Source organism: Kryptolebias marmoratus, linkage group LG18, assembly GCF_001649575.2.
Source record: "Kryptolebias marmoratus isolate JLee-2015 linkage group LG18, ASM164957v2, whole genome shotgun sequence".
Lineage (NCBI taxonomy): Eukaryota > Metazoa > Chordata > Actinopteri > Cyprinodontiformes > Rivulidae > Kryptolebias > Kryptolebias marmoratus.
The window spans coordinates 12,596,426-12,624,412 of record NC_051447.1 but is presented as its reverse complement, the minus strand read 5'-3'; the positions used below and the strand labels follow the sequence as shown (position 1 = coordinate 12,624,412).

General features: G+C 38.4%; 1 protein-coding gene across 3 annotated transcripts in view; it reads right to left on the bottom strand.

Annotated features, from left to right (window-relative positions):
* cacna2d4a (calcium channel, voltage-dependent, alpha 2/delta subunit 4a) overlaps positions 1–27,987 on the bottom strand; it is an 84,525-nt gene that overhangs the window by 1,462 nt on the left and 55,076 nt on the right. For 2 of the 3 annotated variants that reach the window (XM_017414789.3, XM_037981246.1), the window contains exons 28-37: positions 13,165–13,226; positions 7,809–7,823; positions 7,288–7,332; positions 6,991–7,053; positions 4,637–4,707; positions 3,871–3,946; positions 3,721–3,773; positions 2,355–2,410; positions 1,286–1,406; positions 196–796 (exon numbers count right to left, since the gene is read on the bottom strand). In XM_017414789.3, the coding sequence (XP_017270278.1) occupies positions 670–796; positions 1,286–1,406; positions 2,355–2,410; positions 3,721–3,773; positions 3,871–3,946; positions 4,637–4,707; positions 6,991–7,053; positions 7,288–7,332; positions 7,809–7,823; positions 13,165–13,226 (689 nt within the window). In that variant the 3' untranslated portion in view covers positions 196–669. Of the gene's footprint in view, positions 1–45; positions 129–195; positions 797–1,285; positions 1,407–1,854; positions 1,876–2,354; positions 2,411–3,720; positions 3,774–3,870; positions 3,947–4,636; positions 4,708–6,990; positions 7,054–7,287; positions 7,333–7,808; positions 7,824–13,164; positions 13,227–27,987 lie in introns of those variants that run through there. The other variant, XM_017414791.3, reaches the window with a different exon arrangement.

Genomic DNA, 27,987 nt, shown 5'->3' with positions numbered 1-27,987 from the left:
TGCTTGAATATTCTGCGACCTGAAGTGGAGGAACGAGACGCTGACCTGTGGGTGATAAGAGTGGCAGGACTCAGGGCGTCTCCGGATCTTCTGGAACCTCATCCTGTCACACTTCACCGATGCGTTATGTACAGAGGGGTCAAGAAGAAACAACAGGAGTAGAGAAGGGCTTTCTCTACCAAAAACACCACAGTCGCTTTGTTCATTAAAATACACATTAAAGAGAGAAGTATGGATTAAATGTGCTGTGTATATTTGAAAATAAATAATAAATATAATAAAATAATTTAAAAAAGCAACTCAAGTGAACAAATGGTAAAATGTCTTCATCGCAGTAGCAGAAGGCCACAATGATTGATTTTAGAACCGGTTATTTAGTTTGTATGTGATGATGCTGAAATTGTAATGTATTCAGATTACATTTACAATTATCTTTAGATAGAAATTGATATTAAACAATGTAAATTACATTTTCCCTGCCGAAATCAGCCAAATGATGCTGTCCACCACCTCAGATTCAGTGTATTTTGATATAAACTAGAATAGACACCTCCCAATCTCCCATCCTGCTGCTCAGGATGGGAGATTGTGAAAAAGTGAGGATTCGGTGCCAAATGGTGGCTTCCTTCCTTTTAATGACATAAATCAAACTCCTTCCTAAACACAATATTAAAGGATATACTTGACCTCCATGGGCTCCAATGTGATGGGAGGGAACTGTTTGGAGCAGTCACAGTCTCCTTGTACCACCAGCATCAGCAGGTTGGTCTCTGGTATTTGTTGTACTACAAACATCCTGACAAAAATGCAAAGTCTGAAATGAGCTTACAAACCAAAACCACACAGAAAAACCCTCAGTATTACAATAAAACAATTCATTTTATGTCATGTTAATATGGACAACTTTATTTGTCTTAAAAACCCTAAAACTATTACATTGTAACAATAACTGGGTTGTGTTATTCCACCTGTGTCCTCATGAGGGCGATCACACTCAGACTATATATATAGATCCCCCCCCCCCTTTGCCTCCCACTGTTTTCCATCTTCTTTCTTCGTATGCCCCTCGCCCTGTGGATAACTCTGCATACCCCAATCTAATTTTGTTCCTTTCTACTTATTTCCTGACACTCTTGCATAAACAGACAATGCCGTCCGAAAGCAGAGCAGAGTGAAGCTGTAGAAAATGGATTTTAGAAGGACAATTTAATACGACCGATCTAGGCCTCCGAGAGGACAGCGCTGCAATTCATGTGTACACAAGCATACGAGAGGGTGTGCTTACTTCTGGCATCGTCCGCACTTAATAATGCTGTTGGTCTCTTTCACTGAAGGCTCGTAAACAAAGCTGGGGTACTCGGTGTCACACGGCTGCAAGGCGTTCCCTTTTTTCTTTTGAACGTAGGCTAATAAAGAGACAGAAAGGGTCAATTCTCCAGGACGGAAATACGGATTATAAAAAAAGTGCTTTATTGCTGTTCAGTTTGAAGCATGCTCCAAATAAAATTGAACACAGCATCTGTGTACAGGATGAAATGATTTAAACCAGACATAAGGGCCATTATGGATTATTAAATTTTACACGTCTGGTTGTGAATTATGCCTTTTTTGTGTGTAACTGCCTAAAAATTCCATTAGCTTCAATAAAAGTCTAAGCTCGGGTGTTGTTTTGAAGGATTTGGCAGCTGCGTCCTCTCCCACTGCACTGAAAGGCTTACATAATCTGACACACTAAATTTAATTCTGCTTGAAACATTTCAAAAACACCACGCCATACGTGAAACACCAAGCTGCAAAAGGGAAGGTCTAGACAGCACCCGTCTTCCTCTACGACACGGCAGGACAGATACTCACAGCCACTGGAGGATGGCTTGGCTGAGTGGAGGGGTGGTGATAAAGATGACGGAGTCAGTGATCGACAGGTGGAGTTATGAGGTGGGTGAATGTGTAATTCATGAACCCACAGAGGCAGATGAAAGGTGAAAAGATTAGAGGACAACAGTTATGATTCTGTAATGCCTCTGAGGCAGAAAATCAATCTCAGACACAATTTAAACAGGAAAGTGTGATGATGAAGATGAAATGTGTGAAATGCTCATGATGGGACTTACTTGCAATGATGTTTTACATACATTTTAACCCTAAATTTCCATGTAAAACCCACAAGTTTGTACTAAAAACATGGGAATATATATGACATGAGTATTGCTAATGAGGAGTTGATTTAAAAACAAAACCGTCTGAGTCTCTTTGGAGGGCATTGGCAGCTCAGAAAACGTATATAACACACAGAAGGACAGAGAGGATATGGGTACACAGAACAAGTTTCAAATTTTAGTTCACTTTGAGCTCACCGTCAGCAAAATGCTCAGTGTGCCAGAAGCTACAGATATTGAACTCCAATAGAAACCTATGAGGACAAGAGAAGAGGAGAGTGGACACACAGTGAGTCAATGAGGCAACCGTCATTAAAGACCACAGCAGATTGCACACAGCTTTAAAAAACCTGGACCAAGACCCAAGGTGTTTCAAGGGAATAATAAAATAGATCCTCAGTAATTGGGAGCTTTACACAGAGCTTTATAGCGTAAATAAAATGTTGTCTTTAGAAAACAATTCACCTTTCTAATTGAAGACAAACATATTGGTTGGAAATATCGAAGATTAAAGCCATAAGTAAATATTTCAGTTACAACTTTTACAGAAAAGGGAGCAGAGATACAGTTTTAAACAGCATTTTTTAAGCTTATGGTGCAAAATGGATTATCAGAAATGTTGGAGCAGATGTGACTGATCTCCAAGGTTTTGGGCAGTTTTGGGAAAATTAATTAATTTTTTTTCTTTCTTTTTGGTCTGATAAGACAAACTGTGAGTAAACTTTGTTTAAACTTAATAAATCTGTTGTTCAAAACATCTTTTAGTTATGACATGCTTACTGACTTTCTGATAGTATTTTTGGCAGGCATCTATATAGTGTACTTTACATAAAGAAAAGGTTAAATTTGAACAATTTAAAGTAACAATGAAAATAACAAACAAGCAAAGAAATTAATACTTACATACATACTTGTGTGGACTAAATGCTGGTATATATTTGTACATTTAATAAAATAAATATAAATTACATTGATTGACTGATCAGTTCGTATTTATTCACAAAGGGAATAATCTATACTTTGATTCAATAATCTTTTAAAAATCAATAATGTTATTACTTTTTCTTACAAATAATTTCTTTTTTCAGTTGCAGAATTTCTAAGTAGACTTCTATTAACCCCTAACATGTGGAATAATTTAGATAAAAACTATTAATGAGACCAAACTATTGATAATTTAACTATATCTGTTGACAAAAAAGGGAAATATGGACATTTTGGACAAACATTAAACAAATAAATCTTCACCTCTGTAATGTTCAAACAGTGGTACTTATCTAGCTTATACATGTGGAAAATATGGGAAAACTGGTATTTTATCTTTTCTCAAATGAAGAAAATCCTTAATAAACATGTTAGATTTTGTTTATTTCATTAAAAGTTTTTGGAAAGTTTCTGTAGCACACATTTTAAATAGCATTACATGTTTTGGGGCATTTTCTCTCCAAAATACCTTCAAGTTGTGCTGTGTGTCTGCTGTCAGAGCTTTAAAACCAACACACTAAGTTTACATTGCTTTGATGATACAGAGCAGCCAATTCTGGTTGCCCCTAGCAACACTTACAGTAGGAAGTTGGAGAGGAACCACTTGAAGGTTGAAACCAAACCGTAGAACGGCTGGAGAGACAGTGGGACAGATGATATTTATTGTACAGCAAACTGGATTATAATACTGAATAATAGAGCCTAAAGAGTGAATTTTTAGGAGACGTACGCTGAGAATCGGCCGAGCGCAGCTGACAGAGTGTGAGCTCGTCTTACACATGGCCTGGTAGTCAAACAAGGACACCCTGAAGAAACATAAGCAAACACAGAGAAAGCATATAGTGTTGGCCTCTTTGAGTATTTCACTGATTTTTATTGATCCCTCAACTTTCTCCGGGCACCACCAAGCCACAGACGTAGAGGTTATTCTTTTTAAGTAAAATTTGACCTTTCTGCAGGTTGGATCAAAGACACTAAAGTATACAAATTACAGGAACTGTGCATGAAATTAAAGCATGCAAAGGCATGGGAAGGTCAGGCAATACCAAAAACAGTTATGAAACACGCTGTGTCAAACGAAGCACGAATAAATGTTTTAGCCATTTAAAAATAGCACATGACTGGAAGGATTAAAAAAAAAAAAACCATCCGGATTTGGCAAGCTCTAAGAAACGGAATGGATGTATATCAAAAAGTCTGAGCATGAATCAGAAACAAAATGATGCAGAGATTAATTTTAACATGGCTTAGGTGCATAAGAAGCTAAAACTGGAGCAGCAAACACTAATGCAGCCACTGATTAAGAGATCACCGCATGTAGTTCAGCATGAGGTGAAATAATTGCATTCATTAGCAAGATTTAAAGAGATGATGCACTGTGACACCAGAACAGGCCCTGTCAGGATCGAGCAATCCCCCCGCTGTATTTTATGACAGACAGACACAAAAGAAAACACAAACACAAAGTGTCTCGGGCGATCAGTGCCGGGCCGTACCTCTTGAACATGCCCATTCTGATCAACGTGGACATCACCGACCCGTCAGTCTCGCCGAAGAACCTTCCTGCCTGTCAGGAGAGACAAGGGAAACAGAAACACTCTGTCAGACACCAAGGCTGAGCAAATACCCGTGATGATAATCTAATAACCGAAACATGAGCGACATGAACACTGCTCCTGGTTTTGACATAGAAAAAAACGAACTGAAAATGATTTATTCTCACATCGTATCTCAGGTTCTCATCACAAAGATCGCAGCTTGTAAAGACATTTTTACTGCTTAAGTTCTCGAACTATTTCTGTACGATAATTTGTGGAAGCACTTGTGGAAATATGGAGTCTTAATGAAAAGTTTAAAATAATCAATTTTAAAATGTATATTTTGTTTTTATTGGTTTTTGTTTGTTTCGATGACTAGGACCAGCTTAGTAATGCCATCAGCTTCAGAATATAGTCAATTTTTAAAAAAAACAAAAATAAATTCCTGTGATGGTAATCTAATAGCTAGAATTTGATGGACAATGATGAAGCAAAATTTCAGAGCTGATCATGGTTTTGCTCAAGTCTTTAATGAACTCTAAACAGCCAATTGGAAACTTTTGTCCTGTTTGTCTCTTAAGTGTTTCTTTGTTATGACTTTATTCACAGTTTACATTTGATTTTATATGTGGAAAAATTTCAACATTTGAGATACAAAGAAGGCTCTCAACAACCAAGCTTCATCTTATATTAAAGATCTTATCGTTCCATATTTTCCTAACAGAGCCCTTTGCTCAGACTGCTGGTTTACTTGTGGTTCCTAGAGTTTCTAAAAGTAGAACTGGAGGCAGAGCTTTCAGTTCTCAGGCTCCTCTCTTGGGGAACCAACTTCCAGTTTCTGTCTGAGGCTGGCACTCTGTCTACCTTTAAGACTTAGTTTTTTGATAAATTCTGTAGTTAGGACTGGTTTGGGTTTCCTGAGCTATCCTTTAGTTCTGCTGCTAAAGGCTTAGGCTGCTGGAGGACAAACAGACTGTTATGGTAAAATATAATGTTTAAGAATGTTTGATGCACTCATGTAACCTTTAAAAATGTGCTTATCTGTTTTTAAGTGCTCGTGTAGACTTAGAGAGAAAAACAGTCTTCGTTTTTCAGCACAGGGCTGGTGGTCAAGGTCTTAGACGCCACAAAGCTGGTTGAAAACGGATTCTGTCTCAGGTGTTGCGTCTAGTGAAATGTGAACTACTGAATCAATCAGCTGATGTGACGTAAAGAGGGAGTCCCAGCAAGTGATAAACAGACAGACAAACATTCTGTTAGAGCAAACTAAGAATCTGTTGAGGAATGTATTTGATCTCCTTTGCTATCGACAAGTGTAATAAACCTTTACCCTTAAAAACTTTACTCGCTCTACTTTAAATGTTCATACATGCAGTTATTGCCATCAATGACTTTTGGTTTTCTTTGTTTTTCTTCCTATAGAAACTACACCTGGAGCCATCCTTCTGTGCCTGTCTCTTTCCTGTCCTCTCAACCCCCAGCCGGTCGAAGCAGATGGACGCCCATCCTGAGCCTGGTTCTGGTTCTGCTGGAGGTTTCTTCCTGTTAAAAAGGGGTCGTTCCTTTCTACTGTTGCCAACATGCTGCTCAGGATGGGCGACTGTGACAAAGTGAAAATTTGATGCAATCTGCTGGCTTCCTGAGATAACTTTTACTAATTGCCATTTCATAATGTACTGTATGTGTTTGTATTGTAATATAATATGAATAAACTGACTGTAAATGGATTTGAATCGGATTCATCATTTGAACTTGTTTCTTTTTTCTTTTGTATAGTGTCATTGAGAGGACTTTTGTTGTGAATTGAGGCTATTTAAATGAATTGAAAACAAAAAAGGTCCCAGAAATGAAAGGTTTTAAAACCACATAAACATTTTCTAAGCACACTGAAGGCATACGAGTGCTTCCAAACATTATGCATCAAGGAATTTATTTCTAAGAATGTAAAAATGCAGAAAATATTCAAGTATAAGTGTTTTTTGTAGAGATGGATTGAGTTGTCTTCGTTCCAGACTGGTCATCCACTCTGGTTAACATGATAGCTCACAGAATAAAAAGGAGAAACTCTCAGGAAAATTGCAATTTACTAGGATGTATAATATAACTACATATCTAATTCATAGGCATATAATTGTTTGGAGCAGCTCTCCTGAGTTTGTATCCTCTCCTATGATTTAATGAATAGTGAGAGGTTCAAAAGCTTTCAAACAATCAAGTCAAAAATTGAAGAGCACTTCATTTTGATCATCTCCATGTGAGTGTGTGTGTGTGTGTGTGAGACAGTATGTGTGTGTATCTGCGTGCAAGCTTACATCACTCCGCTGTTTAGAAATTAGGACAAAACCATTATTGTCAATCACGTAGCACTCAATGTCCTGGTACAAGAGACAGAGAAACCAATTAGCTGTGAAAGCAAAGATTTCTATCTTACACCACTGATAAAGACAACACAGGCACGCAAATAACTGATGTAATTTAAATAATCCATCGCAAATTAGCTGCGTTTGTGGTTCGGCACAGCAGATGTGCAACAATATTACAACTTTGGTGTTTTCTGGAGTTTACTAATGAGACTCCTCATTGCGTGGCATCTTAACAGATATACTCACAAATTTGTCACAGCGAAGAGGACATATCCCTTCCACAGAGGAGCACTAAGAAAACAAGGAGATTCGTTTAGTTTAGACAAAGAATTGAGTTGAACGAACAAAATATATTGTGAGTGTAATCTGTGTGTGTGAGGAGAGAGAGGCATGTTTTTTGTTCATGGGGACATCTTTCGAACGCATGCTCTGCCAGAGTTTGTGTGTGGTGGCGTCGGGCTCGAACATGTGTCACTGTCCGCAAGATACAAAAACAAAAAAAAAAAAATTCATGTGCCGTGGTGAGAAAATTTTAATCTGCGTGAGACGCGACAGGAGTGTCCACCTGCGATCGGCTCGTGAGCTTCTTGTTCGCAAGTCTGAGCGTGTTTACGATTGTGTGGATGCGTGGAATCTGTTTCATCTGGGGTGTGAAGCTGATTTCACACAGCACAGCGGGGGATCACGATGATAACTCTGATTCTGTGAGAAAAAAAATGAACTGATGCTGTGGGAAATAAGGGGAGACAAAAACCGCACATACTTACATCTGTGTCATTTGACTGAGGATACAAAGAGAAAAGAGAAATATACATTAGGTGAAATTAGTATACTTGTCACCCGCTGCCTTGCATGCCAAACCTTTAGACAAAGATTTAGAGTAATCTATTAGTGCTTAGAGTATGTGATGGGGACAACTCTCAGCAACCACCACAACAACCTTTAATTCAATATATGTAAAAATATCTGATTTATAGCCCCTTTTGTGTTTGCTAAGGTCAATTAGCTGTGGCACCCTTCTTGAATCATGACAACTCCAAAAGTTAATTAGTTGTAGATGTACATCCAAAGGTTACCTTTTGAGAGTTTCATTAACATCTGTACACTGGCACTATGAGATATTTTGCTAACAGACAGACAAGGTAATGTTAAAGTTTTAAGCAAAGCTCTTATGTGATCAGTTGGGCTGACTCTAAGCTACTGCCACACCAAATTTTAGTTCAACATCTGTATAATTTGACTGAGTTATAGCCATTTTAGTGTTTGCTAAGCTTGATTAGCTGTGGTGGCCATCTTGATTTGGATTGACTCCAAATGTATATCAGTTATAGATTATTTTCCAAGAGCTTTCTTTCCCCCAAAGCTCCTAAAATCCCCCTGATAAGGTGCTCTAATACATTTCTAACACGGTTTCAAGCATAATTTCTTACAAGCTTGTAATGTGTCTAAATTACACAAAAATTGTCCAAAGTGCTGTTAATGAAAAAACACACATAAACAGATCATTTACTGTGGATCTAAAGTAAAAAATGGAGCAATTTTATGCATCTTATCTTTCCCATGTAGATACCATGTGATCACAGCTTTATTAACTCATTACCACACTTTGGTAACTCACGGCCACTTAATAAAATACTGCATTTTGTTCCAATGTCACCAAATAGGCTAAATAAAAGCAAAATATTTGCTTTTTCCCTCCACACTAAAGCAACTGTATAAATTATTCAACAGTGTAGCTGCAAACAAACTCAGAAGGAGTTTGTGACCTTGAAATATGATAAAAAATGCAGCTGCATTGGTCACAACATGAAACCTTACAAGAAACAGTCTGCTCTGTATGTATGTTCTCTCTCCTTAAGCATTCATAAGTTAAAACATGGAAAGTTTTCCTGATAGTTTTCCTAATGGTCACATTTTATGGCGACAGTATGTGGCTTTGAGACGATAAATCATTGGGATCATGGTCCGGCTAAACAGAGCATGTCGAAGGGTGAATGAAACGATTCATCATCCTTTTCAATCCTATTACAGCAAAGTGTCAGTCTGTCTCTGTGCTTCCCATCGCTGTTTCCAGGAATGAACGACAATTCAGAGACAAAGAGGACGACGTGTCGCTCGAACATTACAGCTCCACCAAGGACAAAAATGTTTGCAAACTGAACTGTGTGATTCACAAAATTAGAAAGAGCAATAAAAATGTGCATCTTTCTCAAATACTTGAAGTTACAATGCTTTAACTGTGTTATAAAATTTAAAATGTTTATAAATCAGTATCTTCTGGTTTTATTTACATGGTGTCCACTTAAAAAGAAGCTTGAAAATCTTAATTACAATAAGATTGACTTACAGAGATTCATTTGAAACCATAAAACAGTCAGTTTTGTAACATAAATGTAATTTAAATGTATATATGCAGCTAAAAATGCTTAATTTTAAATGGCATCAGATGAGCAGGGAGGTGATAAAAATACAACTCCAGATTTTCAGAAGGGGATAACAGAAACAGAAAACCTCTGAATCCTGTCTGTGAGATAAACAGCTTGCCAAAGTGAGCGTGGCAAAAAATATATCATCTTTTGACTCACATTATTATCACCTCAGAACCCCTCACTGCTTCTGCGCTCACAGTCAGACTAAATATCTCAGCTACAGACAGAGATGAATGATGCCTGATATCACAGGATTCAACCTGTTAACATATGGAACGGCCTCTCTGATATTACCCTCCCCGTGGGGAAATACATTTTACAGCTGTGGTCAGAAGTTTGCATAATGGACATAAATGGCATTTTAATTTTGGACTTTTTAATGATTTACTCAAACTGTTATTTTTCAACATGCAACTTCGGTGACATTTAAAAACAAGAATTTGGTGCACAAGTTTGAATTTAATGTGGATTTTCACCAATCCACACAGGAATTATACATACAGGCTTGGATATACACCATCACTAATTTGTTTAAATGTATTTTAGCAAGTTGCACCATGACCACACACTTTTTGCAGCCGCCAGCAAGCTTTTGGTATAATTCTGGTTGGAAATATGATCACTCTTCTTGGCTGGATTAGCAGAGTTCATTTAAATGTTTTGGGCGCAGACTCAGATTTTAGGAAGGCCACTCTAGAAGCTTCATACTAGCCTAATTTGTCTCATCAAAAACCTGTTTTGATGTGTTTGTGATGATTGCCTTGTTGGACAACCCAATTGTGTCTGAGATTCAACCGTCTAGCTGATGATTTAGGGAGAAGTTGAAGAAAGTAGTCCTCCTTTTGCATTACTCCACCCACTCTGTGCAAGTCACCAGTACCACAGCGCCCACCCCCATGCTTGACAGTTGGTATCATATTTTTAAGTTTGAAAGCCTCATCTTGATCTGACCCGTAAACTTGTCTCCTGGAGGCATTTTGTTTGTCCGTGGAGCTTCAGCCCATGGTGATGTGATACTGGCTTCACTGTGGACAGGGTCACTTGGGTTCCAGCACCTTGCAGTTCACGGTAGCTTTGAGGCTTTATTCCTAGGTTGTCTCTGAACATCCCAACCAACTTATTTTCCTTCTTAGATCATCACCGAGTTCCTTGAATTCTCTCATTGTTCTGAGTATTTGTCAGTCTAATGAGTGCTGTCAAGCAAATTATGTTGTGTTGCAATCAGTCATGATCCTTAATAGAACCTAGAACCTGCAGCACCACCAATTAAAAAAGGTGACTATGAACATAACTGAGCCTGTATGCAGAATTATGACTCTATGTGGTTTAGAAAAAATTGACAATAAATTCAAATTTGTGCACCTCGTTTTTAAAAACCATTGAAGCTGTAAGATGTGTAATCATTCCACTCTGGAACAAAAACAGTTCAAATAAATTATTAAATAGTTTAGTATTTACGCACACGATGAGTGCGTGTAAACATCTGACTGTAACTTTAAGCCATGTTCTTTGTCTTAACTCATGCAGGTCTACCTGAACTCTAATGTACTGGACGACTGGGGCATCCTCTTTGGCAGAACTCTGCTTACAGTATTAGGTTGTGTTCATTTTCTTCCTCACGCTGATGATCTTCCATTTAAGATTGGCAGAGTAAAATAATCCATGATGGAGAAGAGATGTTCAAGACTAAAGAGTCTTACACACACACACACTGGTGAATACACACATATGATCACCAAATGAGCACAGTGAACGCACACAGAATTCCCATGAAATAAAGATCAAGAACATGACAGGGAGATAAGATGATTATGTAAGCTAGCTTTAAAGAAGAGAGAGAGGGTGGAGAAGCTGAGGCGAAGACGAGATGAGAAAAAGGGAATTGATGAAAAAAAAAACTCTGGGATAAACTGAAGAGGAATGGAAATAAAAAGTGCTCGCAGTGATGAAGAGTACAAATAACTTCCCGCACTGCAGAGGTTTAATGGATAACAAGTCCAATACAAGCTCTACTAATGAACTCCAAGCGTGTGAGTGTGGAGATAACAACAAACGTGGCCACAGATGGTGGTGCATATGGTCCCTGTCAACCTGACACACATTAACACCAACGGACACGAACGTAAAAGGCTTTCTTCTTCTCACGGATAAACGCGTGCATACGGAAACCTGCAAACACACACACTCACACGGGGCTTAGCTGTAGTAGCTATCCATCGCCTAATGGCCAGAAGCCTTAAATGGTCTTTTAACTGCTGTCATTTATAGCCATGGGAGCAGAGAGGGGGGGGGGAAGGACCAAGCCATCAAACACCTGCTGCAGCCAAAGTGTTACACCACATTAAACAGGCTCTCCTTGTTTTGGTTTTGTTTTTGAAGGTGTGGAAGGCTGCTCACATCCTTCACTCTGCAGGAATTCTGCCTTAAAGATATGCACTAAAAACAATTCCAGTGATGACATTTAATTTCTCACGATAATGTTAAAGGTTGTGGCAAGAGAAGTGATCTTGAAAATATTACATTAAGCCTGGGATTAAACTAAATCCAAATGTTGTAATTATCAGTTAATGGAGCAGAAAAGGCCCTCGTCCAACACTAGTATATGATGTCAAGTGACTTAGTTGCCTAAGTGGATGTCTGGATGTTGGAAAGAGCCCAGAGGGTAAACTCCTTAAACTGTTTGTTCCTCTTGTGGCCAAGATTTTGAACAGCTTCCTATTCACTCGCTGGACTTTTACAAACAGAATAAAACTTTCAATGTAGAGTAAAAGCCACAATTAAGAGTCTTAAAATCAAATGAATTATTTCATCAGGTTGGGGGGAAAAAAGCAATTCAAGTGAGAATTTTGATATGAATCAGATCAAACAGCAATAAAAACTTCAGCTGGAATTAGCTAAATAATAAGCAGATGTGAACACAACTATAATAATAATTTCATAGGAACTCATAGGAAATGAACTAAAGTGTATTATTAAACTAAATTTTGTGTTGTTTGAATTGTGTAACTATACTCCACTGCTACAGTTATGAATCTATATCAAACATTTCTCATTTTTGCTACTAGAATGAACACAAAGTTCCATTTTTACAAGACGTAAAACAGTTTGTTTATTACAGAGAAAATAAAGCAATAAAGTCTTTAGACCCTGTGCTTGGAGCTAGGTGTATCTCTTCATTCATGTGGGTTGTGGTAGGACAGGACAAAATAATCGAAACAGCAAAAGTTTTAATTGGGAGCTGCCTTTTTGCATTACAAATATGTTTGCTACCTGACGGCTGAAACACACTGAACGTGGCTTTTTAGATCAACAGTTAAAGATAAAGGTTTGATTTCAGGGATTTAGTTAATTCAACATATAAGTGCACACTGTCCTTCATGATTTCAAACAGCACAAGTGGAACTCATAACGCTGAACAAGCTGAAGAATGAGTTTTTATTTTGCTCAGTGCCACTGCTTAGAGGGACACCTAACTGAACTGAGCCACCATTAAAATTTAAAAAGATCGTGGTTTTATTTTATTTTTTTGGCTTTGACAAATCAAAATACAGGCTGTTAAGAAAGGTAGATTAAAATGAGCCATACAGGAAGATGTGTGGTCGATGGTTTAAAAAAACCTGAACTGTGACATCTGCACCTGTTCACACTGAAAGGTTCCTGTGTTGAAGACTCATTTCAGACTTCGTGGTCTTACCTGAGCTGCGATGGCCCAAAATTTGGACTCTATCACCTCCAGAGTCATCTGAACCCCAACGGCTGTGGTGAGACAGAAACAAAGACAGAAAGAAATCTCAGTTAGGTACAATCAAATAAAGCTGGATTTATTTTTAATTTGAGGTTTCTTTAATGAAACAGGAAGTCATTTCTAATAAAACATCTAGCAGACAACGTATTCTCTCTACAGGACATCAGATACAGCTGTTTTTGTTAATGCAAGTGGATTTACAGATAAACAGACAAGACAGCCAGTGGCAGTGTAAGTTGCTGAGAACAAATTTATCAGTGAATGAACTGAAGTTCACATAAACAACGCTGGAGGGATGTTGGAGGAATACAGGGCAGCTCCTCTAGGGTTACCATGGACTTCTTGGCTGCTTCTCAGATTAATGCTCTCCTTGATCAGCCTGTCAGTTTAGGTGATCGGCCATGTCTCGGTAGATTTGTTGTTGTTCTGCAGTCTTTACATTTTTGGAAAATGGATTGAACAGAGCTCTGTGAGATGTTCAAAGCTTGGGATATTGTTTGAAATCTATCCCTGCTTTAAACTTCTCAACAACATTATCTATGGCCTGTCTCATGTGTTCTTTGGTCTTCATGATGCTGTTTGATCACTAATGTTTTAAACCTCTAAAGCCTTCACAGAACAGCTATATTTATACTGAGATTAAATTACACACAGGTGGACTAATTATTAATTAGGTGACTTGTGGAGTTGGTCGCACTGGACTTTAGCTAAATATATCAGAACAAAGGGGGTTGATTACTAATACATGGCACACATTTCAGATTTTTATAATTTTCCTTCCACTTTACAATAAGAAGGTTACAAGCTAACAAGCTTACAGCTTGGCTAAAAGTAGAGCAAGCTGAGTAAAATATGGTGTCATCTGTATAAAGGTGCACTTCAGTTGTAGCCAAATTCATCTTAACATCATTAAGAAAAATGGAGACTGTAACAGGACCTAAAATTGAACCTTCTTTTAAAATTTTAAAACTCAACTTTCTGTCTGAAAGGTAACTTTTAAACCAAAAAAAAAACCTAAAGCCTCATCATTCACTGAGTTGTTTAACAGCAGTTAAATGCCTTAAATAAATCAACAAACAGGGTAGCCCAATTTGCTTCCTGACCAAGGGATTAATAGAATCATAGCTGATGTTATGGTACCACGACCCGACCTAAAGCCAGATTAAGGATGGTATGGTCAACCCAATATTGCTTTAATTATGTGTTGATTTCAGATGAATCTTGGCAAGAGTAGAAAATTTGGATTATTTAAATCTGATGGGGTCTCACCCTTCAACAAGGAAGGAACAAAGGGTGCTTCCCAGATTTTAGGAATGACATTAGTCTGTAGATTCAGGTTAAAATAAGAGTAATAAATTCAGCAATAAAATCGGCTTTATGACTAAAAAAATCAAGACGCTGTAAATCGCAGCGTGATGACTCCTGACACGTGACTCTAATCAAGTAAAATTTTCATTGAACTGCTACTTTCATTTTTTACTTGTTCTTTGGTTAGCTTGCACTGTGATTAATAAAGCAAAAAATACAACAAACATTAAAAGCTGCCCCCAACAATCTCTGCTTTAGGATGTCAGGAAGACTTGACAAGACTGTGATGTATGAGAGACCGAGTTGTAAATCAAAACTAGGAGGAAGAAGTGTGAAACCGTTTTGATTTTGCAGTGATACGTAATTAAAAATAATTAGGACTATAAACTATAAGTAACACTCACTACTGTGCTAAGATTTTTAGTTTAAATTACTAATTGCCCTGCAAGAAGGAAGGGAGAATTAAAATTTTAATTCAGGCACTTTGGCAGAAAGAATGTTATTAAGCTGATTAATGCCCCAGAATGAGACTATATCTCGCTATTGGCTCTTGGATTGGAAGAGCGGAAGAGGACTTTCCGTACAGATCAGCTTTGCTGTCAGAGCTCAACTTCTGAAAATCCTTATACTGGCCTTCTGAGCCTCTGCATGTGAGTGTCAAACCTCTCTAGTCATAAAAAGCATAGAATCGGAGGGTATTTCTGGACATCTCAAACATGCACATACTTCCGCACACAAGGGCAAAGCAGTTGCTTAAGTCAGCTTAGGGCTGTGTGTCTGTCAGCATTTCAGTCTGCATGGTAATACACACACACACACACACACACACACACAAAAAGAAACTAATTGCATATGTTCCCAGTACACACATACTGTGCACACCCACCCCCACACAAACACACACACACTGAAAGGAAAGACGTGACACTTCATATTAGCATCAAAGAATCAGCATTTCTCTCCCAGCATGCTTTGTGCAGTCACTCAGAAACCTACACACAGGCGTGTACACATGCACACATTTACAGTAGGTAAACATACAGGGCTCTGTAATATCTCTGATTTAATAGTTCTGACCATGAACTGATTTAATTTGTAAGGTTCAACATGAGTAATCAAGGATGCCCACAAACACAGCTATGTTCCATTTAGACCCAACAATTGATTTAATATGAAAGTCCAAAGAGGCTTCCATATTGTGATAGAGCACAAATGTGACTTTTAAAGCATTATCCACAACCACTTAAAATGAAAGGCCTAGTATTCCTTTAAAGAATGCATATCACCCACCACCCGCATCTTATGTTGAGAAATGATCCCTGTAGCTGTTCTGGTCAAACCTTGGAAATATCATTAAGCGTAAATTAATGCAAAGTCATTCACAACCTGTACTCTGAGTATGGGTTGTGAATGACTCTTAGCTACTACCACATCATATTTTAACTCAATATCTGTAAAACAGACAGAGATAAAAACATATTTTGTGCTGGCTAATGTCACTCAGCTGTGGCAGCTATCTTAAATTGGATTGACTCCAAAAGTTAATCAGTTGTAGATGTACCCTCAAAGATCACTTTTTGCAAATTTGAATAATATCTGTTCATTAGTTCATGAGATATTTTGCCAACAGACAGACACACTCACACACACACACAGAGGCAAAAATATTATTGCCAGCCTTTGCCTTCCGGTGGTGGGCGATAAATATTTTAAAAGGTTTAAATCAACTTTCTTTCAGTCATTTCCGTTGGACATTTTTATTGTAAAAATTACATCTGATTGGTGTAATCAGTCAGAGTGAACACGAGAAGTGAAGTAAGAGCAATGAATGTTTTCATAAAGCTGTAAGGGGCAGTCGTGGTCAGAGACCAGAACATTACTCTAAATTATGCTTATAAAATGTTATTAAGTGATGAATTATAAATCACTGCAGTGAAAAAAAGGACACAAGCTATAAGTCCTCGTATACCAAGGAGGAGGCATCAACATGTCTTCAGGTGTTTGGTGCAATCTGTAAATGTACCTGTGTTTTGCTTTTTTTATTCTTCTTCTTCCTCTTTTGTGCATCATCGTTTTGTCCAATCTTTTCAAAATCAGTTCTGGTGTTGAGTCGTGGCTGTAATCAGCCTATAATCAGTGACACACACACACACACACACACACACAGAGGAGAAGGTGTTTGGCTGATTGGAGAGATGTTTTTCTCCTCACACAGCTCACTCTTGGATGCTTGCTCAATAACGTCAGAGGTGTTAGTGTCTAAACATTTACAATAACATATTATTTTAAGCACAATGTTCATGACTGATAATACCAAAACAAAATAAATAAATAAATAAATAATGATTCCCATTGAAAAAAAAACTTTATTACAGTTCTAAATTTGTTAAAAACGTCTTACGCATCTGTCTCCTCAGTAGTGATTCTGACCTTGAAGTCAGTCACTGCCACAATAATCACAGACAAACTGTTCAAAAGGCATTAAAGAGGGCAGCTGTAATCTGCCTTTGTTCCTCGGCTGATTTGGAGGCTGAGAGGTCAAATCTAATTAAAACCACCTCACTCATCCTTCAGTGTATGTGTGATGCTTCTTTTCACGACGCAAGCGTACGGCTTCCAAACATTTGGCACTTACAAGCTTGTTCAGTTTGCATTTATGTAAGCTGCAGAGTGTGATCTTTCATATCTTTTTTTTGTGAACGTATCTTGTATGCTCACAATCTGAGGTGCAATTAGCATGAGCTGTCAATCACAGTTTTTAATATGACTTTTTCACTGGTGACGGAACCATGAGAGACGGACAGAACTGCACTTTGACTGTTAAAAAGAAAGAAATGAGGGGTGAAATAAAGGCTCAACACATTACAGGTTCTGAGTCCCAGCATGCTCTCTACATTTTGTGAATAAATATGCACTGTCATGATGGGTAATCAGGGAGACCAAAAAAAAAAGGAACGACAAGTGGGACGACAAAGGAAAGCCAGGAAAAATGACCGGTGAACAGACACAGTGACACTAATGACAAAAACAAGCTTTTCCCTGGAAAATGTGGGCACAGAACGCACCTTACTAAATATGTTTGGCTGCCCTAAGTCAAGATTTTGTTGCGTTTTGAATCAGCTTTGCTACACCTGCTTCTGCGTTGTAGCCACATTCTGGATTGGAGTGGTGCAGTTTCTTATTTAACTGAATAAAATCCTTCTAAATCTTTAAAACATAAAAATGATTGGTACTTTGGATGAAAACATGTCTAAAGGTGTAATCATACAGTTTATGCATCATTTGAAAGATGTCTTTTAATTCATGTGAGCTTATAGTTGGTTTGCTCACACCTTTAAATTCAACTAACAGGTGAGTCCTCTAAACCAGTGCCCTAACAAGCAGGAGGAGCTGTTGTGCATCTCAGAGAAAATTCATTTTATTTGACGTTTTTAGCCTCAAAGCCCTCTTAGGAAGACGGAAGGGTGGTTGTTGACCCTGTTACAGACGGGGGACCACATTTCAAGACCTAGATTCGACAACAGTTTCCCCGCTTCTGAATGACAAACTCTGATGTATTGGGGGCAGTTCCTGTACTAATTTGGACACTGCACCAGTTTGAGTTAGAAGGTTAAGCTCTCAGTTTACATTCCATCCCTCAGTTGGGGTGTTTAGGTTTGTTTAGTGATGTGAAGAGTGAGACTGCAAATAGACTAAGTAAAATTAGCCTCCTCGGTGCCATTTTTGGCCGCACCCTTTAGATAAAGGAAGAAGCCTGAGAAATCTGCTCCTCTGCATAGGTCCGTCTGGGCATCTGGTCAGGATGCCTTCAAGATGCCTCCCGGAGGGGGGGAGTGTGTCATCGGAGGCACTGGAGCAGACCGAGGACTCTCCAGAGAAAACATAAGGGAGAGAAAGATCTGGGAATCTCTTTTCAGATTGCTGGCCCTGTGACACAGATCTGAATTAAACGCCTAGCATTCCTTAAAGAATGCATGTCAACCACTACACTTAATGCCTGCGTTTTAAACCAAGTCCATCTTATATTGAGAAATTGTAGGTGTTTAGTTGAAACCTGGGAAATAGCAGGTGTTTAAAGATGTATGGAAGGTGGAGGAGGAAAACCCTGGACTTTAAACAAAATGGGGATGCCTTTTTTAAGAACCCCCCCCCAGCAAAATAGAAAATCTAATTAACTGTAAATTAAATATTAATCAACATTACTTCCCAGTACAATGCTGGCTTTAGAAAGGGCTTTCAGTATTTCTAGACGCCGCTGTAGATTTCCCTACACAACTGACAGTGAATGATGAGGCGAGCATTATTCAGGTGGTTTTCAATCTGCAGCCACATCTGCATCTAGATGTCACCTTCTCCTACACGCCGTCCCCTTTCACATACACCTACATCAACACTCGTGACACCCGTGCAGCCTGAGCACAGCTGAACGCGCGTCTTTGACTTCATTTAACAAGTCCGTGTATTTCTGTGCGTGTGTTCTGCTGAGGTTGCACAGAAGGTCAGTTTGTGCTAAATGACCCACGAGTAGAGCTGATGGTTCCCTTAGCGAGACCCTGGAGTACAGACTAAATATACAGAAACACACACACACACACACAAAAGGAAGTCAATAAATAAAACAGACACAGTGGCTGAGTCTCTAAGCGCAGAGGGGGGACACTGAAAACAAGGCCAAAAGTGGGGAGGTCATTTTATTCTTTTGTTTTTTTCCTGTTCTCCTTAAAAAGACACACACCTACAGCAACATTTGCAGCAGATAACGTACACAGGATTTGAAAGAGAAGAGCCACATAGAAGCGAACTTACGTGCACAAGTTGAAATCAAAAAGAGGGGTTTGCAGGAGGAAAGGCTGCTAACACAGCACAGATACGGTAATTAAAGCAGCAGATTAATTGATGTAATGGAGTCAGGTGGCAGGGGTGGAGAGAGAATGATGGGGGGTAACAGCAGACAAGAAGGAGGACAAAAAAAGCATAAGAGGAAGAATACATTTTTAATATTGTTACGAGCTGGAAAGCCTATTTATTTCAGCAAACTGTGGCTTTTAATTACAGAGCTGGGGAGATCTGAGACTTTTGCTTGGGCTCCCACGTGAGAATGCATCAATTTCTCATTATTTGACACAGATCTGTATTTGCATCGGAGCCTCCAGATGGGAAAAGCGATAGAGGTAATGAGAGGAAGATGAGGACACTGTGAGAGTGCGTCACACAAAAGATAGCTGGTATTGTTAAGGCGTGACATTTCTTTGCACCGCTGATGGATGCAGGATGCAGCGACCGCTAACAGGGATTGGTTTTTAAACACTGCAGACTGAACAGAAGACTAAAACCTGAATAATGCACAGAAGAAAATGAGCCATAACGTTGAAGACACACAAACAGCTCTGAGCAGTCAGAGTATATATAAAAAGTTCTCAGGGTTGGGTCTCAATAAACTTCGCTCTCTTCTCACAGAGGCAATTTATTCCTGAGTGTTTTTTTTTACGGACCCACTGTAGCTCCGAATAGGGGCGGAAGGTGGTGTCTGCAAAAATGGGATGTGAGATTGGCCTGCAGAAATGTTTAGAGGGGTGAAAAATGTCCCCTGCATTTTGAAAACTCACATTGTGAAGGTCAGGACACAGGGGGCAATCTGTTAGCACCCAGGACGTGCGTTGGGGATCAGTCTCAGCTACTACCACACCTAATTTTAGGTCAATGTCTTGTAAAACTGAATACCCATTTTTGTGTTTTTTAAGGTGGTCAGCTGTGGCGACCATCTTGGATCAGTTTGATTCCAAAAGTTAATCAGTCGTAGATCCAAAAATGACATTCCTTCAAGCTTTATGAAAATTAATTTGAAGCATTATTGATCATCTTTCTCCTTTCAGCAATGTGCAATAAAAATACCACTGCAGGAAAATGATTAATGCTGCTTACTGTAACTATCAGTAGTAATAATGTTATGGCTGAACTGTGTATATTATAGGAGCAAATTTACCAAATTCAATTAGAATTTTCTAAAGATATAAACAGTAATTCTGATAATATGATAGATAGAATAGACAATGTGCCTCACATAATTCATCTTCACTTGATTTATACTTTAAAGAACTTGTAAAAAATACTTAATTACCCCTAATGATTGTATGTCTGAGACTATTTTAATCATGGAGTTGACATAAATATTCTCATGTATTTTTGATCGTGTGTGTGTGTTACAGGAAAGGAAAATGAGAAATTCTCCAAAGCTGAGCTGTAAAAACCTTTGAGCCTTGTTTGAAGTGTGTGTGATTTATCTGAAGTGACTGTGGACAACAAGATTACAGTTTATCGGAACAGATGTCAAACTCTTATGTCTGTTTCCTTCGTGCCTCTCTGTCCTCTGTTTGTTTGTATAGATAGGCTCAGTGCTGCACAAACACAGTCGCACACGTCGGAGCTGTCAGCGAGACAGTCGGATCGACACAAACACACACACAGATTACAGCTTGCTCACTTACAAATGCCATTTGTGTTGTTTTTGTCTGTCAGTCTCACAAACACATAATTACAGTTTGTAGCTGCCAACGTCAAACATTTAGCAGAAGACAGAACAGAACAAGAGGTTCAGAGGTTTTCTTTCTGCTCTTTTGACTATTGGAGCTTTTTTTGGCTGCTACCAAAGGCAAAAAGATAGTGAAAGATAATGGTTTTGCCCGTGCTTGTATGTCTCATGTTAGCAAAATATGTCAAACAGCAGAACAGATTTTAGTGAAACTTTTAAAAAAGTAATTGTTGGAGATACATCTACAACTGATTAGCAATCATCCCCAGCTCATACTTTGAGCACAAATTGATAACACAAGATTTGTTTTTAAAACTTTGGCATTACCTGTTATAGTCAAAACCGTCAATGTCACATGAATGAAGCATATTATTATTTACAAGGTCTGACCAAAACAGCTGTAACTTCATCCCTTTTCATCATAAGATGATTTTGGTTTAAAACTTTATCATGAAAGGCGGTGGGCGGTATGTGTTCCTTCAAGGAATGCTAGGTCCTCTATTTTCTTTCAGGCTTTGCACAGGTTATGTAGGTTTTTGTCTTATCCACATTGGTTCAGCCCAGTTCAGACACTAAACTCTGTCAAGTTCAGAATCATCTAACATTTGCTTAAAATGGTTTGGCTTACTGATCTATTATAGAACAAAACAGTAAAGAAATCATTTAAAAGGTGTCATGTTTGATTACTGAATCTTGTTTTACTTTTGGCAAAAGCCTCCTTGATCTGAAATCTATATCCCTCCTACAAGCCTTTTCAAGGTTTCCCAATCCTGACAAAAATCAAACTTGTTCCTCAAAAAAAAACAAACAAAGAAAAAAAAAACAAAACTGAGTAACCTTTTAAACTCAAAAAGCAAAATTACTGTTTTTGTTTCCCGGAGGCAGGAGTGTTCATCGGAAACTTTGACTTGTGATCAATAAAACCGATGTTGCCAAGCAACAAACTTTATCTTTTCAAGCCAGCGAGGAGAGTTTTTGCAAATTCTGATTTATTCAAACACGCTGCGAAGGTAAGAAAAGGACACACAAGCTGAACAAGTGGATGCTTATCTTAATAATTTAACACCTGAAAGAAAAACGCTTAAACTTGACCTTTAACCCTCGAGTTTTCCTACAGTTGCTTTTGTGTTTCTGAGAGAGTCGCACGACACCTCGCACACCTCTGTGCAAACGCTCACTAACCTCTCAGGAGCTGCGCTGACATCACGTTACCAAAGCAACAGGCAGAGTGCAGTGATTGGACAAAGTGATGATGACTCAACCTCTCTTCCTTGTCGTCCTCTGTCTCACCATAATCTACCTCCTCCTCCTCCTCCTCCTCCTCTCAACAGAAGTGTTTCTCACTTTATCAACTTTTCGGATGTTCAGGATGCAAACACGCACACAAGGCAGAGCCACGTGATTGTTTTTAATTAAAAGTGTAGCGGGATGTTGACTGTCTAGGTTTTAATTATGCAGGAAAAGCACATGATAAGGCTGGGAATATTTTCTCAACAGTCTGACGAGCAGGGATAGAAGCAGCAAACTCTGAATTATGAATTCAACCAAAAGCAGGAGTGAAACATAGATCATGGTCAAAACCTAAAGCTGACAGGATAGATCTGATACTGTTAAATGGATGAGCTGCTGCTGAAAAATGGAAATGCTGTTGACATTCAGCGTACGTGTGGGCCTTTTAAACCAGTGGAGCTTACCTTAAGTTAACCTAGTTTCCGAGCCCTCTTCAGCGGCCCTGTTGGAGGCAAACTCACTAAATCATTCATAAAGGAGAGACTGGAAAAAACATGTTCCTGTGTGTGTGTGAGCGAGAGGGGAAGAAAACTGAATTCAAGCTCCTGCACTTTTTCCTGCTCTTAATTTTGGAAGCTGATAATCCTTAGAAAATGTCTTTCACTGCCAAGCAAAAAGGAACGCAGATTAAATCCTAATGACTCAAACTTTAGTTTAAAACTTGCACTTCTTGAAGGAAGGCATATTGCCCGCTGCTCCGTGCATGCCAAACTTTTAAACAAAGATTTTGTGTAATCTGTTTGTGCTTTGAGTATGTGTTTGGGACAACTCTCAGCTGCTACCACACCACATTTTAGCTAAATGTCTGTAAGACTGACTGAGTTACAGGCCATTTTTTTGCTTGCTAAGGTTGATTAGGCATAGGCAATAATATTGTTGCATTCCTGAATCTACTATCAATAAAAAAAGCAAGGTTACAAAAAGTAAAAATGCTAATAAACAAAAACAACTAGAATTTTACTCTGTAGCTGAAGCTGTTTCGCTTCTCATCCGAGGAGCTTCACCAATTCAAAAAGCAGAGAGTGTGACGTTTAAGCTTTTAAAACTGAGATGTTCTGTAAGATAGATTTACATGCAGATTACACTCAGTCTCCCTGCATTAGAGCCTCGTTAGGGTCTTTGTTTGCCTGAATCACAAATGAGCCAACTTGTTTATATGAATGAAGGTGGTGATTAGACTGAAAATGACTGGATAACAGGCTTAACGCTCCATTGTAGGCTTTTGAAAGTTCTCATTCCTTTTATTTCATTCATTATTTTTTCAAATTTTAATTGTTCTCATGTGGAAATATATATATATATATATATATTTCCACATGAGAACAATAAATACATGGCTAAAATTCTTTTTATGGATGAAGAATGGTTTTAGTGGGACAGATTTGATCATTTTTGCTCATGTAACATGAACCCTGCTTTACATTCTTAAAAATTCTAACCCTATATTGTAACATTTACATTCTGCAGGAAAACCGTGTTTGCTTAGAAATTAATTGCCTTGTTATTCAGCTAACTTTATTGTTGTATTCCCTCTTTTTTATTTTCATTCTTATTTGCTCTGTTTTCTAATTTGTTTCCCCAATTCCCCTCCTTCCTCATTTTCACTTTTTCCCTCCATCTCACTCCCATCGTCTTTCCACCGAGCACTTTCCATCTTCTCCAGGAAATCCCTCTCAACCATCTGTCTGGCTGTGATGAATTTAGCGCCTTTCTGAACAAATCAGCTCGGCCAAATTAATGAGGCTCTGCCGAGGGGATAAACCTTAAGTGAGTTTGTGTGTGCGTGTGTACCTAAAATGCCCCATAATCCCAAACTACTTAATTTATCCCGCAGTGACAGATTGCAAGAAAAGTGCATTAAAAACACTGGTCTGAAACACTCAGTTTCTTATATAGATCTCTGACATGCCTCCTTGAGTTATACAGGTTAGTGTTTTTTTAGAAAAGAGGAAATTCATTGTTAATATTAAGCATCATAATTCAAAACAAAAGACGTCAGATAAAAAGCATATGATAATAATAGTGTTATGATTTTACATTCCCCATGTAAATACAGGAAAACATGCATTTAAAGCCATGAATCCTGTTGAAGTGGAAACTCATGAGTGGTGGAGTTATTAAGCAAAAGCTACTGCAGACAAAAACATTATGGCCCACCTTTGCCTTTTGGCGGCGGGCGATAAAAACATCTATGGAAAATGTTATTAAAACATAATTAAGTGTTAACAGACAAATTCTCATGAACCATTTGGATCAAAGGGGCCAAAAAGTGTTCCTGTAGAACGAAGCTGATTCACGGGGGATAGAAACTGCTGATGAACAGGAAGAAAGACACAGCTGACACTTGGGATGACACTACGAACAAATAAAAGTTCCCTGTGTGTGTGTGTTAAAATTAAGACAAATATTGCAATGAAGTATCTTGCCCTGTGCAGGAAGTAGTTGCGGTGAATGAGCCTGGCCCAGATGTGGTTTTAATGCAACGCCTTGAGTCAATTCATCATTACTGACACCCAATAGCAGAGTAAATTACAAAACAACCGAGGCACGTAGTGGAGTGTGAGAAACAAAAAGAGAGATAGAGAGTAAAAAAGATGAGGCTCTGGAGAAGAAAAAAAGAAAAGAAAGGGGGTGGTGATGATCATCCATATAAGGCAGCTTATAATGAAGGCAGCAGACTGGATTTAACTTCATATATCATTAATATTGGAAGCAACAGACAGAAAGAACTGCTGGGATTTAATCACGGATCCAGGATAATAAATAAAACCCAGTATTCCTGCAGCTATGTTATAAATACATTTGACAATAAAATGCTGGGTAACACAAAAGCAGACAATTAGAACAGTTATAAATACATGTTTTTGCTATAAAGAATTGCAGACAACAATTTTTCCTAACACATTTTTGCTGAACCTTTGATAGAGCAGACCTGGCTATAAAAACTGCCTTGGCAGGAGGTACAATCACTTCTGGTTCCTGTGCCAAGAGTTTTCTTTGCCAAATGAACAAAAAAAGTCCCCAAAAGTAAACTTTTTTTTTCTTGCTTAAACAAACATCAAACTCAATTTGCATCCTGGTATTAAAAATATCCTCCTTAGCAACAAATGTGAAAAGAGGTAGCTCTGCTCCAATTAGTGCATCATTTTAAAGTCTTTTTTAGTTCTGTATGGTTGAATATTTTATGCAACAGCCATTGAAATTCCAGATTCATTATCCTTTGCAAGTTGCTCAGCTCAGAGTAGCAGGACAAGGAAAGATCTGATTGATTTTTATAATTCTCTCTATTACAAAAGGCTGGGACCATTATGATACTTAGAAGCCAGTGCAAGAGCCTAATGATGAAGATAAGCTTAATACATGAAAGGTTTTCATTTCATTCATCACAAATTGCTTTCAGGTTACATCACAGACCCCAGCCATTTTATTTGCTGCAAACTGCGAGGTCACTGGAAAACAAAGTGTAACACTAAAATACTAGAGGTGAGTGTAGAATCCATGTGCTTTAATATATTGATTAGATGCCTTATTTGCTCTGAAACATGTGGAAAAGTGTCACTGAGTTCAGAGCTAATTTATCTATGACTCTGGCACTCTGAAGGTTTTAGTTTTACCTCAAAACATTGCAAACAATAGACAAAAACTTTTCTGGATGACAGCATATTGAACCTTTATTGTTATTTCAGTCATTCTAGCCGATTCTGGCAAGTACTACTGGCAACTAAAACAGGCTTTCTGTTTGCCAAGAGCTAAATTCATAAAACCTGCATCGTGCCTGCATTTTGGACAGGAAACCAGAGAACCGATGATCAGATGGTATTTATGTGTTTCTGCAGCGGGCACTGGACCAGTTAACAGCTTTACCTGATATCTTAGCAGATACTTCAGTAAACTCCACCGGGTGTAAAAGTAAATGGAGCTGACTCGTAAATAGAGTGGCTTATGTTAATCTCACATTACATGTTTTTTAACGAAATGTTATTGCACGAATGCACATATTTATATAGATTTCTACTGACTTTAATTATGATAAACTGCTACTACCACACACAATTTGAGCTCAATGTCTGTAATGTCTGTAAAATTGATAGATTTGCAGCCATTTTGGGGGTTTGTACGCTTGTGTTTGCAAATATGAATTGTTTGTAATAAAGCAAGATTTATTTAAATAACTTTTTTTCACATAAGTGTCACCACACCTTAGTCTTTAAATGAATGACAAACCAATCTGTCATTGTTTTTATGGTTCAGGACCAAGGACAGCACATGAGTGAAGCAATCATTGAGCCCATAAACGGGAGTTACACACACCACTTCAATCAGGATCTAAACATAGCACAAAAAGTAAGGAAATTTATGTTTGGCTGATTATTTCTTTGCTGTAATAACGTTTCTTGGGAATAGATAGGTGCCACATTTGTTCGGAAAATGCATTTGTGGGTTGAGCAGCAGAGCTGAGTCTGTGGGTTTCGCTTATGAAAAACTTGCCAAATATTCTCTGCCAAACAGCTTATTCTGCTGTTGACTTATGTTTTGAGCTTCTGGTACCCCAGGTGCTGACAGACAGGTGCCTGATTGTCAGCACATGTGAGCAACCAGAGACAATCCCAAACTTCACAGTCTGGGGTGACAACATTTCCCCCAGAGAGCGGGGTTTATCAGCGACTACCTCCAGATTTTGGGAGTGAAGAGAATGCAATAGCCTGGCCTCCATCCTGCCCTCAGCCTAAATGAACACCTGTAGGATCAGCTTGGGTGGCTGTTCATTCCACAGTGAACAACACAACCACATTGGCTGACTTGCGACAATGGGAAAAAAAGAATGTGCACCATTGTGTTGTCATCCCACAGCAGTATGTGACCAAGCTGGTGAGCAGCATGAGGAGGAGGTGCCAGACTGTTGTGGCTGTGTATGGTTCTTCCACATGCTACTGAGGCCCTTGTTTGTTAATTAGCAAAATTGTTAAACTGCCAATATGTCTTGTTTTTTAAGACAGCAAGCCTCAAATGAATGACACCAAACATAAGTCAAAAATAAGCTGTTTGGCAAGTTTTCCATCAACACAATCCACAAATGCATTTTTCTAACAAATGTGGTACTTTTTAAGGGACAATCAACAGTCTGTTCAAAAACACAAGGCCTATTGCCAAAAAGTACTGTTGCAACAAAGGAATAATCAACCAAACACAAATTTCCTTACTTTTTGTAGGAAGTTCATATTAAATGCACACGGGCTTTAAGCATTGAAAATCTGTGGTTTAATTAAAAACAATTATGACATGCATTGCAACTTTCAACTTACTAGTCAAGTTTTGCACTATCCAGTACAAGTAAAAAAAATTGCTAGTTATAACAGGAAGATCAGAGGGGATGTGTGCTGCATGTGCCCTCAAGGCTGGCAACAACAGATGAATTACTCGAGGACGCTTTATAAATGTTTTTACAGAAGGTGAATGTCAGCTTATTTTACCAAACATATTAGCAAAAATATAAAAGTGAGAAAGTCTGCCTGTTGCTGGCAACCTGGATAAAAAAGCTTTTTTTTTCTATACACAAAAAACCGGTACGGGTGAGTAGTTCTGGTTCAATTCCTCATGGAAATAACAGTCTCTCATTTAACTGCTGCCAACTGTGCCAATTGATT